The sequence below is a fragment of the Peromyscus maniculatus genome, chromosome 5 (genome assembly GCF_049852395.1).
Source record: "Peromyscus maniculatus bairdii isolate BWxNUB_F1_BW_parent chromosome 5, HU_Pman_BW_mat_3.1, whole genome shotgun sequence".
NCBI classification, from domain to species: Eukaryota; Metazoa; Chordata; class Mammalia; order Rodentia; family Cricetidae; genus Peromyscus; species Peromyscus maniculatus.
In genome coordinates, this window is record NC_134856.1 from 43,906,671 (window position 1) to 43,919,234 (window position 12,564).

General features: G+C 43.6%; 1 protein-coding gene across 1 annotated transcript in view; it reads right to left on the reverse strand.

Annotated features, from left to right (window-relative positions):
- Positions 1 to 3,473: 3,473 nt before the first annotated feature.
- Positions 3,474 to 12,564, reverse strand: part of Sf3b3 (splicing factor 3b subunit 3) — a 39,798-nt gene continuing 30,707 nt past the window's right edge. Inside the window, exons 18-26 of the mRNA XM_006974100.4 lie at positions 10,963 to 11,137; positions 10,206 to 10,411; positions 9,954 to 10,110; positions 8,634 to 8,759; positions 7,511 to 7,723; positions 6,754 to 6,852; positions 5,158 to 5,301; positions 4,564 to 4,668; positions 3,474 to 4,059 (exon numbers count right to left, since the gene is read on the reverse strand). Of these exons, the coding sequence (XP_006974162.1) occupies positions 3,919 to 4,059; positions 4,564 to 4,668; positions 5,158 to 5,301; positions 6,754 to 6,852; positions 7,511 to 7,723; positions 8,634 to 8,759; positions 9,954 to 10,110; positions 10,206 to 10,411; positions 10,963 to 11,137 (1,366 nt within the window). The 3' untranslated portion in view covers positions 3,474 to 3,918. The remainder of the gene's footprint in view (positions 4,060 to 4,563; positions 4,669 to 5,157; positions 5,302 to 6,753; positions 6,853 to 7,510; positions 7,724 to 8,633; positions 8,760 to 9,953; positions 10,111 to 10,205; positions 10,412 to 10,962; positions 11,138 to 12,564) is intronic.

The following is a 12,564-nucleotide window of genomic DNA, read 5'->3' on the forward strand; positions in this document are numbered from 1 at the left end:
CCACAAAGCTTAGTCTGGGAATGCTGGCCTGGATGGACACAAGGGTTTGCCCTATTCTAAATGCTAATGAGTAGTGTTGTTCAAGAAATACTTTCTTAATTAGATTGAGAAAACTGGACAATATGCCCACACTGGAATGTACCCAGCTACTTCCCCACCCCCACACGCCCCCTGCAGTGGCTACACCCTGCAGGCCCTGCACAAAAGCCCTGCCAAGGCATTGTCAGTCAGAAGAGGTCCTCTCTTGAGCCTCTTGAACTGGTGTTGTACCCTTTTCTCCAAGTGTCCCATTTCTAGGCTGGTGGTTCAGGACGGAGGTGCTTTCAGGTCTTCCAGAGCCAGGACCACCCTCGGGACAGTCAGTGCTCCTGTTACCAGAGCCACATGCGAGTTAGTGGATCCCACTGTCCAATGCTTTCCCAAGGACTTCTCTGCCACATGGTCTCTAGCAGGTGTTTCTCGAGGATTCATAGGTAAAGTTGGCTTTCTCTAGTCACAGCATCTCTGACAGCACCAGTCCCTGAAGCCTAGAGCAAATATAGTACTTGTCTTTATTCCCATGTCCTGATCACACACGTTACTATGGACTTTCAAAAGGAGCCTACAAAATTCTTCCTAGCCCTTATCAAAAGCAACTCTTGGGCTGGCAAAATGGTTCAGCCAGTAAAGGCACCTGCTGCCAAACCTGACAATCTACGTTTGATTCAAAGGTCCCGCATGATAGAACTGACTACCAGTTGTCCTTTAATGCACACACCTACACAGATTATGCGCATGCCTATCTATGCCCACAAAACAGACCAACAAATAAAACCTCTTATTCCAACATTTTTGCTCATAGAAGGGGCTAAGTCTGCTGGGTGAGTCTGTGGTTTGCAAACATGATATCCAGGAAGGGGCCAGAAACAGGAAGGCTACCTTTGGATTCTTGACTGTACGGTAGAGCAACCTCAAGGTGAATGCTCATCTGCCTCTTTTCTAAAACTGTAACTTCCAAATTCAACTAGTATTTGCTGTTTTACTTTGAACAAGCACCAATCATAGCTAGTGAGGTCTAGGTCTGATCACTAGACTCACAAATACTCAAAAGTGAGGTTCTTGAGTGGACACCAGGAGTCTATACAGAGAAGTCCGATGTCCGAATGGGTTAAGAGTCATGACAGGTCTCCTTACTGGCTGCCTACCCTGCCTCAGCAGGACTTCCTGATTTTCCTACAAGTTCCCAAGCTGTGCCTTTTTGACCTGAGGAAATCAGACATGGCCCCTAGTTTTCTTCTGAGACTCAAGATTTCATTCCTCTGCTCACTGTTATCAACCTTCTCCTCTAACCTGGGGACAGAACAGACCCAGAAGAGACCTGGTGCTCATTACTCTCAGCGGCCAACATTTCCAGTGCGGGCTTTTCAAGCTTTCCAACCAACAGCTCTGGCTTGTGCTGGTTCAAACTGACAACCAGTTAATATTGTTGCTTTCAGTTCACTAGAACTCAGGTCCCCAAATAAAAAAGTCAAGTTTAAGTGTTCAGAGTCACACTAGCGATCTGCTCTCCAACAGTATTTTTTGGACAAACTTTCATGAGACTAATAAAATAAGACACGCGTACAGTATTTCATATGTAAATGAACAAATGGATGACTCATGCAAACATGGCATTTCTACTCTGAACAGAAAGCAGGATTAAGGAATTAACAGATCCTGAAAGCTGGGTAGATGAAAAAAAAAAAAAACCCTCAGTATTTCCAGCTCTCAAGAAAGGCTGGGAGCTGGGAGAACCCAGCATCCTGGACACCAGCCCTCTCCCTGTGAGGCAGGGAACCCAGAGTACATTCCCAGCTCTAGCAGCTGTCCTACAAGCAATACACTTACACAAACTAAAAAGAGCAACATTCCAGGCACAGTCCAATTTGAACCCCCTCCCCACAGGAATGCTATTCTTGGCAAGAGATCTTCCAAAGGAAGCAACATCTGCAAAGCCCCTGCCCTGTGAGGTCAGGGGAAAGCTGAGGCAGCTGAGCAGCTCTGCCCCCGCTCTTAGATCCAAGCAGGGGATTTACAGAAGGTTAAGAATAAACCTATCTCCTTTTCCCAATTCCCCAACAGCCTCTGCCAGGTCTAATAGGGTTTAGGTAGTTCCCTATTTACCTACTTGCTCAGCCCCTGAGCCGTGGTGGTACCCTTAAACAAACAATTCAGCTTCACCCATTTGCTACAAACTTGTTCAAGTTTTGTTTTTTTTGTTTTTTTTTTTTTTTTTAAAGATTTATTTATTTATTATGTATACAGCATGTATAACTGCACGCCAGAAGAGGGCGCCAGATCTCATTACAGATGGTTGTGAGCCACCATGTGGTTGCTGGGAATTGAACTCAGGACCTCTGGAAGAACAGTCAGTGCTCTTAACCTCTGAGCCATCTCTCCAGCTCCCCTCAAGTTTTGTTTTAAACAGATGTTTTTCTGTGTAGCCCTGACTGTCCTCGAACTCAGGGATTCATCTGCCTCTGCCTCCCAAGTGCTGGTATTAAAGGTGTGCAACACTGGCACCCGACAAAACTTAACTTTTTAATGCCTGACTCAGGATGGTATACTGCAAAGCTGGAACTGCTCCATGCCTGCAATCCAGCAGAAACAGGCCAGCTTGAGTCACTTACGGAGTTCCGAGCCAGCCAGCATTAGAGACCCTACCTCAAAAAGTAGTTATGTGTAACCACTCCCAGTTATGATTCTTACCAGATGAGAGATGCAGAAAGTTTAGTCAACTTAGGTGGCTGAGCAGAGAAATTCAACTTTTATTTTATTATGCACCAAGACCAGCAGAGTTTGGGTATCCCCAGGTTCAATGTGCTTTAGAGCTGCCTTCAAGATTAGGGCTTCCCATACAGCTGGCCAGGAAGAGGAACTTCTAATTATGGCTTAAACAGTTCTGAAATTAGGCCACTTCTGGCCAAAAGGATGGCAGTCCTTCCTTACATACCCACTCAAGGCAAATCTGCAACCCGGCCAAGATGTGTGCTGCAGACATTCTCGTCCAGGTCATCCATGTGTCTCTATGCAGAGCTCACATGACTATCCCCAGGGGTAGGTTAGTATGTGGGTACATCTGTGCTGAGTGACTCCTATTCACCAGACTCAAAATCTCAGGAGCCACTTAAGCAACAAGCACTGTGAAACCAGACTCCTCATCTGGGAATCATGTATGCCAAATTTAATATTTTAAGAGCCCAGAGTAGCGAAGATCTGAGGGGAAGGGACAGCATCCATTTTCAATATCCAAGAGGAAGAGGGGTTATGTTCATTCACATGGTTGATGAGTTCATGTTTTATCTCCACAACAAAGAATCAAGACAGGCTTAAGAAACCACCAGAACCAAGAAGTCCACATAGGTACCTAGAAGTAACATTTAGTTACTGTTCAACTTGGGTTCAAACTTTTCTCCTGAATTCTCACCCCCAGAAAAAGACACACCGATGCTGGCCACCTTGAAAACTAGTTTTATATATCCAGGAGGGTTCAGAGGCAGAACTGAGCCACACTCAACCAGCATGGCTGCACCTTCGCTTGCCTCCCTCCACCTCACAAAGCAACATTGTATAAAACTGTATTTACAGGAAAACAATGCAAATTAAAGAGTGTGTACAAAAGTGACAAGAGCCAGAATGTAGGGATGGCTTTGGGAATAAGGAATACTGTGTTCCACATTGAAGCACAGGGTGGTCACACATTATGTTCGAGGAGCAGACCTCAGTGCCGATTGTAGGGAGAACCAGCTGTTCCAAAGGAAGAGTTGAGGGTGCAGAGCTATCGGCTTTAACATTGCAGTCTTAATTACCACACCAACTTCCTCCTGCCATGCGGCAGAAGCCAGACAAAGTGACGGGAACAAAAGAGGGACTGTCTGGCACGCCCCCATAAAGATGGGCTCAGAAAGCATAACGTGTCCGAATATCCTCAAGCTTCTTGGACACTTCAGGTGGGGTTCGGTCCAGCTCTTCAGACACATTCTTCTGCTTGTTGGGCTCCATGGAGTTGAACTGCTCACAAAGGTCTCCATCAATCACATTCTAAGACATGGAAGAGTCAGAGGAGGACCAAGTTAAGATGTCCAAAGAAAAAGGCACATACTATGAAAATACTCAAGACGACCCCCAAGTAGCCATTGTTGAGACTGGTAAAACCCAGTGCAGCTTTGTCTCTGGCTATGGCCTGCCTTCTAGGAAGAGGGTTTATCACCAACCACATGCTCTTCCTCAACCCATTCCACTAAGGGCTGGTGACCGTTTTTTTTTTTTTTTTTTAAAATGGTGTTGGATATTAAATCCAGGGATATGTGCATGCTAAGCAAATATTCCATCATTGAGTAAAACCTAACTCTTATTTTTTTTTTAAAGGATGTTATATAAAAATTCCCAGATTAGTTCGAACTAATTCATGACCCTACCTCAGCCTTCCAAGTGCTGGGATTATAGGATGAACCACCACACTGAGCTAGAACTATCTGATTTTTAAGAAATAAAGGCCAATAGAAAAGACCAATGAATGGGTTTAGGATTCCTTTTCCAACTTACCTTAACAGGGAAATAATAAGAACGAAAGCTGAGGTGGTCCCGTCCACAAAGAGGGGGATGCTCAGATCGCAGGTGCATCTCAACATGCTGGAAGAAGTCATGGTCCTAATGAAGAAACAGAAACTATCTCTGAGAAAGTAATTTCAACTGCTGGACTATGCTTTCCAAAACAAAGTACAGACAAGTCATTGAGCTTTCAAGAGCCAGGGTCTCACTATACAGGCCAGTCTGGCCTTCAACTTGAAATCCTCGAGTTCATAATCCTACTGATTGTTGGGATTATGTGCTACCATGCCCAATTCCAAGCCACTGAATTCTTGCCAGGCAAACATGTCCCATAGGACATTGATCTCAGTCTATCATTCCTAGTTTGTAGACTGCTGCTTTGAGGCTTTGTGCCTAGAATATAACCCTTATCATGGCATAAAAGCCCTTCCTCAAATAACTTAAGATTCTGTTTTCTGGGCACATTAACTGTTACCTTATACAATTTTCAGAACATTACTAATTATAAGTAAAGGCTTACTATCCTAGGCATTCAATACCAAGAAACAATCTGAGGAAGAACAGGTAAGGGCAATGTGGGAACTCAACCTCATGAGATGTGAAAGGGACCAGGATGCCAATTCCTCCAGATAAAGTGGTATAGACAAGTGATTCTGAGCCTCCAGGGATCAGTGTGGTCTTCTGCAATGATAGCACCGTCTCACCCACATGGTAGTTCATGATGACCTCTGCCTGCAAATCAAAAACAGTTTGGTAACTTTGTTCCCCAATTCTGTTCAGTATTCCTAAGAGCCTCCAGGCACATCATATACCTCTCTCCTTGTAGTGATAGAGATGGAACCCTGGGCCTCATGCATGGATGTCAGGCAGGCACTCTACCAACTGGGCCACACCCTAGCACCATTTGTCAGCTTTTAAAATCCAATTATGGAAATCTAAAGAAAAAATCTAAAAATTTTCCATCACTTAAGCATTGTGTTCCAAAAGCATGCAGGGTTTTGGTTATTTCTAATAATGAATTACTACCTAAAAACCATTTTACACAAGAACACTAGTACATGTGTGCCTGTAACCTCAGCATTCAGGTGGCTAAGGCGTGGGTTATACAGCACATTTCATGGTAACTGGACACTGGGATTCTTTCTTAAAAAAAAAAAAAAAAAGAAAAAGAGAAGAAAACCACAGAAAATCATTAAAACTACCACCATTTTAGGTTTAAACATCAGGGTCATTGACAGGCTCTCAATGACCCTGAATTCACAATCCCGCCTTAGTAACTAACCCAGATACTAGAATAAACAGAACTGTTTTTTTTTTTGTGTGTGTTATATATATTTTTTATTTTACAATACCATTCAGTTCTACATATCAGCCATGGGTTCCCCTATTCTCCCGCCTCCCACGCCCTCCCCTTACCCCCAGCCCACCCTCCATTCCCACCTCCTCCAGGACAAGTCCTCCCCCGAGGACTGTGATCAACTTGGTAGACTCAGTCCAGGGAGGTCCAGTCCCTTCCTCCCAGACTAAGCCAAGTGTCCCTGCATAAGTTCCAGGTTTCAAACAGCCAACTCATGCCATGAGCACAGGACTTGGTCCCACTGCCTAGTTGCCTCCCAAACTGATCAAGCCAATCAACTGTCTCACCTATTCAGAGGGCCCGATCCAGCTGGGAGCCCCTCAGCCTTTGGTTCATAGTTCATGTGTTTCCATTCATTTGGCTATTTTTTTTTTAATAATTGAGTAAAACTGAAATTTATTATATGCCACAGTCGTCCTAGGGACAACAGAACTGTTTTTTATAAATCAAGATGTTCAATAAAGACATACATGCTAGGGCTAAAGAAATGGCTCAGTGGTTAAGAGCATGCACTGCACTTCCTGAGGATTGGAGTTCAATTCCCAGCACCCAGCACATCAGGATTCCCACAAATGCCTCTAACTACAGTTCCACGGGGATCTGACTCTTCTGGCCTCCACAGCCACCTGCATTCATGTGCACATACCTACAACACACACACAATTCAAACTAATAAAAATGAATCTTAAGTAGAATAATTTGTTTATAAAGATGGGATGGGTGCTATAATCACCTTATGAAAATTGCAACATCCATGCATTACAGGTGAAGGAGCACAGAAAAGGTATTGGGTTTGCTTTTCTCTTGGGTCCTTTCTGCAAGCTTACCTTCTGTGAGGCCCCATTGAGCAAGCCGCGGTCCCACAGGGCTTTGTTTCCAGTGGGATCTTCATCGACCTCATCGTTGGTGTTAGGTGGAAGCCTCACCTATGGAGAAGTGAGACAACCTTAGACTGGGTCCTTAGCTTAATCTGGCTCACCAAGCGTTGTTTGCCCTGGGTCTTAGCAAGCAACCTACAGAGGATTAGGCTTAAGAAGAGGCTGCCTTCTGCTATTTAAGCAATGAGAAACCACTGAGACCAAGCCACAAACAAGGGTTCAACACTGCTAAGAGCAAAACCAGACCACAAAACGTGTGAGAAATCAAGCTGGCTGAAAACCACATATAAAGTTTGGTAAAAAGTAAAAATTAAATTTAGCTCAAACTAAACTCATCTGTATTTATTTATGAGACAGGGTTTCACTACGCGGGCCGTGGCTGGCCTCAAAACCATAGGGATCTGCCTGCCTCTGCCTCGCTCGTTGGATCCAAGGTGTGTGCCACTGCACCTTCCTTGAATTCATCATTGAGCCACATCCTAAGGAGAGGATGAAAGTGAACCAGAGCATGAGGGTTTCCTAGAGAGGCAGGACTGCTTGGACATAGATTTTCTTAAGGTTTGGACCTGAATAGGACTGAATTTTATACCCATACTTAACTGTCCGTATTAGAGAATATAACCTTTGAGCCTTTGTTTAACCACACCACAAACTGAGCCAGCTTTTACACATGTCATGGTCACCAAAAGAACCAATACCAACTCACCACACAAATGTTGCCAAACTTGTCTGCTCCAGCCACAGTATCATAGTCGAGAAGGCTGGCAGTAGTGACCCATCTGGGGTAGGTGTCATCAGCAAAGATAATGAGCTGGTTCTCATTACGCTTGTAACGAACCCAGATGAAACTTTCTTGGACATCAGACACAATTACTCTGTGCCCAATAGTCTGGATCCCAGATATGTAATTGGCAATATGCTAGGAAAAACAAAAACAGAAACAAAGATAGCAATTAGTATAATCCTTGAATTTAGAATCTATAATCCAAAAACTAGAAGTCCAGCTTTCTTTGACTACAATATACAGTCTGCATACATCAAATAGCAGCCTATAGTAAGTACCCAGAAGGCGAGAAAGGTATTTTTGGGGTGGTGATGGAAATGGGGTCCTGGGGTTTAAGCACAGGCCCATATGCATGTTGGGCATGTGCTCTACCTCTCAGTTACATCCCTATCAGTCCTTGTTTGGCTTTAGAATTGTTTACCTGTGTATGTGCACGTGTATACACACATGTGGAGGTCAGAGGGCGACCGTCAGCAATCAGCTCTCTCCTCCTTCTATGGTAGTCCCAGGAATCCAACACAACTTGTCAAGCTTAGTGGCAAGTGCTTTAACCTGCTGATCCATTTTTTGAGATCCCCGTAGCTCAGGCTGGCCTTGAACTTACGGTTCTTGTGACTCACCTTCCCTAGTGCTTGGATAACAATAATTCACCATAACACCCAGCAGAAGGCTTTTTTTTTAATAGTAAAAGTACATTTAACTCTCCTAGTTAAATTCCTTATAATACAGGATAGAAAGCTTGTTTAAAGGAGTCAAGAAATGAGATCATCTGCTGCCTTTTTTCAAGACACTTCTAATAAAATAATGATTTTTAAGAACTGATGCCACGCCGGGCGGTGGTGGTGCACGCCTTTAATCCCAGCACTCGGGTGGCAGAGCCAGGCGGATCTCTGTGAGTTCGAGGCCAGCCTGGGCTACACAGAGTGAGTTCCAGGACAGGCTCCAAAGCTACACAGAGAAACCCTGTCTCAAAAAAAACAAAAACAAAAACAAAAACAAAAACAAAAAAAAGTGGCACCATCCTGTGCCCCAAGAGTGCATTTACCTTATTCTCACACTTTCGAAGTAACTTCTTTTTCCCCAGATCATAGACTCGTAAAAGCTTCCCCACACCAATCAATACCCTCCCCTGGAACGGGGCAATAGCAGCAGGGACCTCTTCCACTGGAGTCTATGAAAGGAAAAAGAATGTCATGGCAGTTTTCAGAAAGAACATACAGAACTATTTCTCTAAGCGTCAATCAAGCAGACAGCAAATGACACTGACTCTGCTCACCATACAAATAAACTGCACATGCAGCAGTTAGTCCCCATGGAACAGCGCATTTGAGAAAAGAGGTACCACATGACACATTTCACAATGCCCGGCAAGAAAGTGAGGCATTTCCACTGCCTCGTGAGTGCTGCTCAGAGTGGCCTGTACTAGTTTACCAACACCATGAACTAACAGTGAAGTCTTAACATCAGAGAAGCAACTGAGGTTTGTGGAGGGACGAGAAAGGAATGCTACTGAAAAGCGACATCTTAGTTTTAAGACAGAGATGTTTAACATAAAGGTGTGTGGTATTTTATATTCCCTAGAGAAAGCAGTTAGATTCAGGTACTGTAGTATAGAGAATAGAACATAAAATACTACTTAATTACATCACAGTCAAACATAAAAATTTACATTTTAGAGTACATACTTCAGTGGTATTGAATGTATTCACACTGCACAGTTATTACCAGCATCATGTACAGAATGTTTATTGTTCTCCCAAACTGAAACTGTTCTATTAAAGAGTAACTTTCCTGGAACCTGCTAATTCTTTGCTGATTGATGAATTCTGGACATGAATTGTTTGCTGCCTGCTTAGTAACAGAGTAAACAAGGGGCCAATTCATTGTGTGTCTCTCATCATTGTGGGTGGTGAGAACCCAGGCTTCCTCTGCCAGGCAGAGGAGTATCACTCAAGCATAAAAGTTCTAGTATGTTCTACATGCTGCCCAAAGATGAATTATAGTTAACAAGTTACTGTCCAAAAAGACCCAACTCAGCCTGGCACGGTAGTGTAAACAGCACTCAGAAGGCAGAGTGGTAGGTAGGTTAAGTCTACATAGTGAGATGTCTCAAAACAACAACACCCCCCAAAAAAACCCCCAACAAACCAAAGACCTGACCCAAAAGTTTAGCACAAAATGGGAGGATCCAGTAAGACAAAAGGTTCTTGGTCAGGCGGTGATGACACACACCTTTAATCCCAGCATTCGGGAGGCAGAGGCAGGCGGATCTCTGTGAGTTTGAGGCCAGCCTGGGCTACAGAATGAATCCCTGTCTCAAACAAACAAACAAACAAACAAACAAACAAAGCAAGCTGGTTCTTACCTTGTGCAAAAACTCCAACTTTTCCCCATTGTTCACAAGTTTGTAGGTATATACAAAGCCTCCTGCCACAGAGCGAGGGCTCAATATTAAATCCTTGGCCACACCCACCAGCACATACCAGTCTTCACCAGTGTTGGAGAACCTACACACTGCCACACTACAAAAAGACAAAGGAAAAGCCAGGCATTAGTCAAAATCCCAAGAACTTCTGGGATCACATCATCAACCCCTAGACTGACGTCACACCCTCACCTGAAGGCTGCCTCATTCTGTTCCAGCTGGACAAGGTCTAGTGTATTCCCCTGGATAGGGTTCATCACCCTAATCACAGAGGCCCACTGCCCGTTGCCAGCCTTGGGAGCTCCAAAAATAGATTCAGGGAGGTTTTCATTGAGGAATGCTGCTGCCATTTCAGCAGCCAGTTCCCGCTCATCCTCTCCTGCTGCCTCCACCATTTCCTAAATCCAAAAGCAAGAAGAGGTGAGAAATGAGGAGTAGTGAGGGAAAAAAAAAAATCTGTCATCTAAAACCAAGGTCCCCAAACAGAGAGTCAAGGAAGAGCCTTGAGACAGTTCTACTGGTAGAGGCACTTGTGGCTTACAACCCGAGTTAGATTCCTGGCTTCTACGAAAGGTGCAGAATACTATAGTCCTATCTGCCATCTACCACTAAAACCTGGTTTCCACAGAGCTTCTTGCTTTCCCTGGCCAAGACTAGTTATCTCCTTTCTTTTAAACTAGATATGGTTTCCACACGCCTGGTCTAGTTGGCAAACAGTTTCTAGAAGAGCTGATGCTGTAGGGGAAATCTGCAATCTGTGATGTCTGGGCTCCAACCCAGGCATCATAAAACACAGCATATTCTGGAGGTTCAAGAACTAGGGAGCAGTTCCACAGGAGGAACTAAATTCTGAAGACAATTATAGACATTTTAAATTTCAACTTTCCCAAATAATTTCATAGGCAGGCCTTTTAAAACGGCACCTCTAGAGGTCAGAGTAATTGATCACCTCTGCCATCTGCTGCTTTCTCTGAGCCTTTGTAGCCTCAGTGTAGGCATTGTGGTCTGTCTCGATGATGATGAGGTTGTTACTCTCGGGGTGGATGACAAATTTCCTGGGTGTGTACTGCAGTGGAAAGGCTACTTGATTGAAGACAGCACCCAGCTTCTCCAACGCCAGAATCCTACCGTGAGACAAAGGGGTAAAAACAGCAACTCATGAGATGAACCATGACCAGCCACAGCAAACACAATTGTTGACAACAATGACTTTAGGCCACATGCATAACAGCTCTCTAAGCTTAAAAGGCTATACAGAAGACAAGATCAGAAAGATTTTTCTCTTCGGCAACACACTGCTACTTTTCACTGCAATTTTGTTTTCACCATTGAAAATACATTAGCATTGTAAAAAATTTTATCGTTCCATAGTTAATACAATAGTATAAAGTTCAGGGGCCACGGAGAAGATTCAGCTGTTAAAGTGTTTGTATGGAACCATGAGGATCTGAATTATGCACCCCCAAACCCATGTAAAAACAGGGCACAGCAATTTATACTGAGGGTTAAGAAGAGTCACAGGCCAGGCATTAGTGGCGCACGCCTTTAATCCTAGCACTCGGGAGGCAGAGGCAGGTAGATCTCTGTGAGTTTGAGGTCACCTGGTCTACAAAGCGAGTTCCAGGACAAAGCGAGTTCCAGGAAAGGCCCAAAGCTACATAGAGAAACCCTGTCTCGAAAAACAAAAAAAAACAAAAAAAAAGCAAGAGAAGAGTCACAGGAGAAAGGTGTTCAATCACACGGATAAGCCATTTGTGGCAAAAACATGTTTTTCCATAGAGGTGAATGAATCACAACAGCTGAACAAGTTTTTGCCACATGTGGTCTGTCCTTGTGATTGAGTACCTTATTTATCATGTTTCATAAAATAAGATGGATGCTCTTCTGAACAAGAAACATCCCAGCTTTTGGAAATCCTTGACAATGCAAGAACCGACAAGCACCAAGACCTACACATTCTTTCCAGTAAGACACAGACATATACCCAAGTGGATGGGTAAAACAGGATGATAATATACATGAAATGTATATCCCAAATAAAATTCTGGAAGCTAGAAAGAGGTACGTTGCCAACTATAAATTAAACTTTGTATCTGAGAAAGGATTACAAATTAGAAACAAAGATCCTAGTCTTAAAGGACACAGCACAAAGAAAATGACTGGCAAGTTTAATTATCTAAAATGGCAAATGAAACATATTGCTCCAGTAACATAGCCAAAAATGCATTCTACAGGTTTATTTACACACAGACTGACATGTTCAGCAGGATTTTCACTGTTAAAAGCATAACATCAGTGACAAGAGATGGCTCTAGCACGTTAAGATTCCTTTTTTCTTTTTTTGTTTCGAAACAGGGTTTCTCCATGTAGTTTTGGTGCCTATCCTGGATCTTGTAGACCAGGCTGGCTCTGCCTCCCAGTGTTGGAATTAAAGGTGTGTACCAAAGCTGCTCAGCCAAGATTCCTTTTTACAAATTTATTTTTATTTTATGTGCATTAGTGTTTTGCCTGTATATGTCTATACGAGGGTGTTGAGTCCCCTGGAACTAGA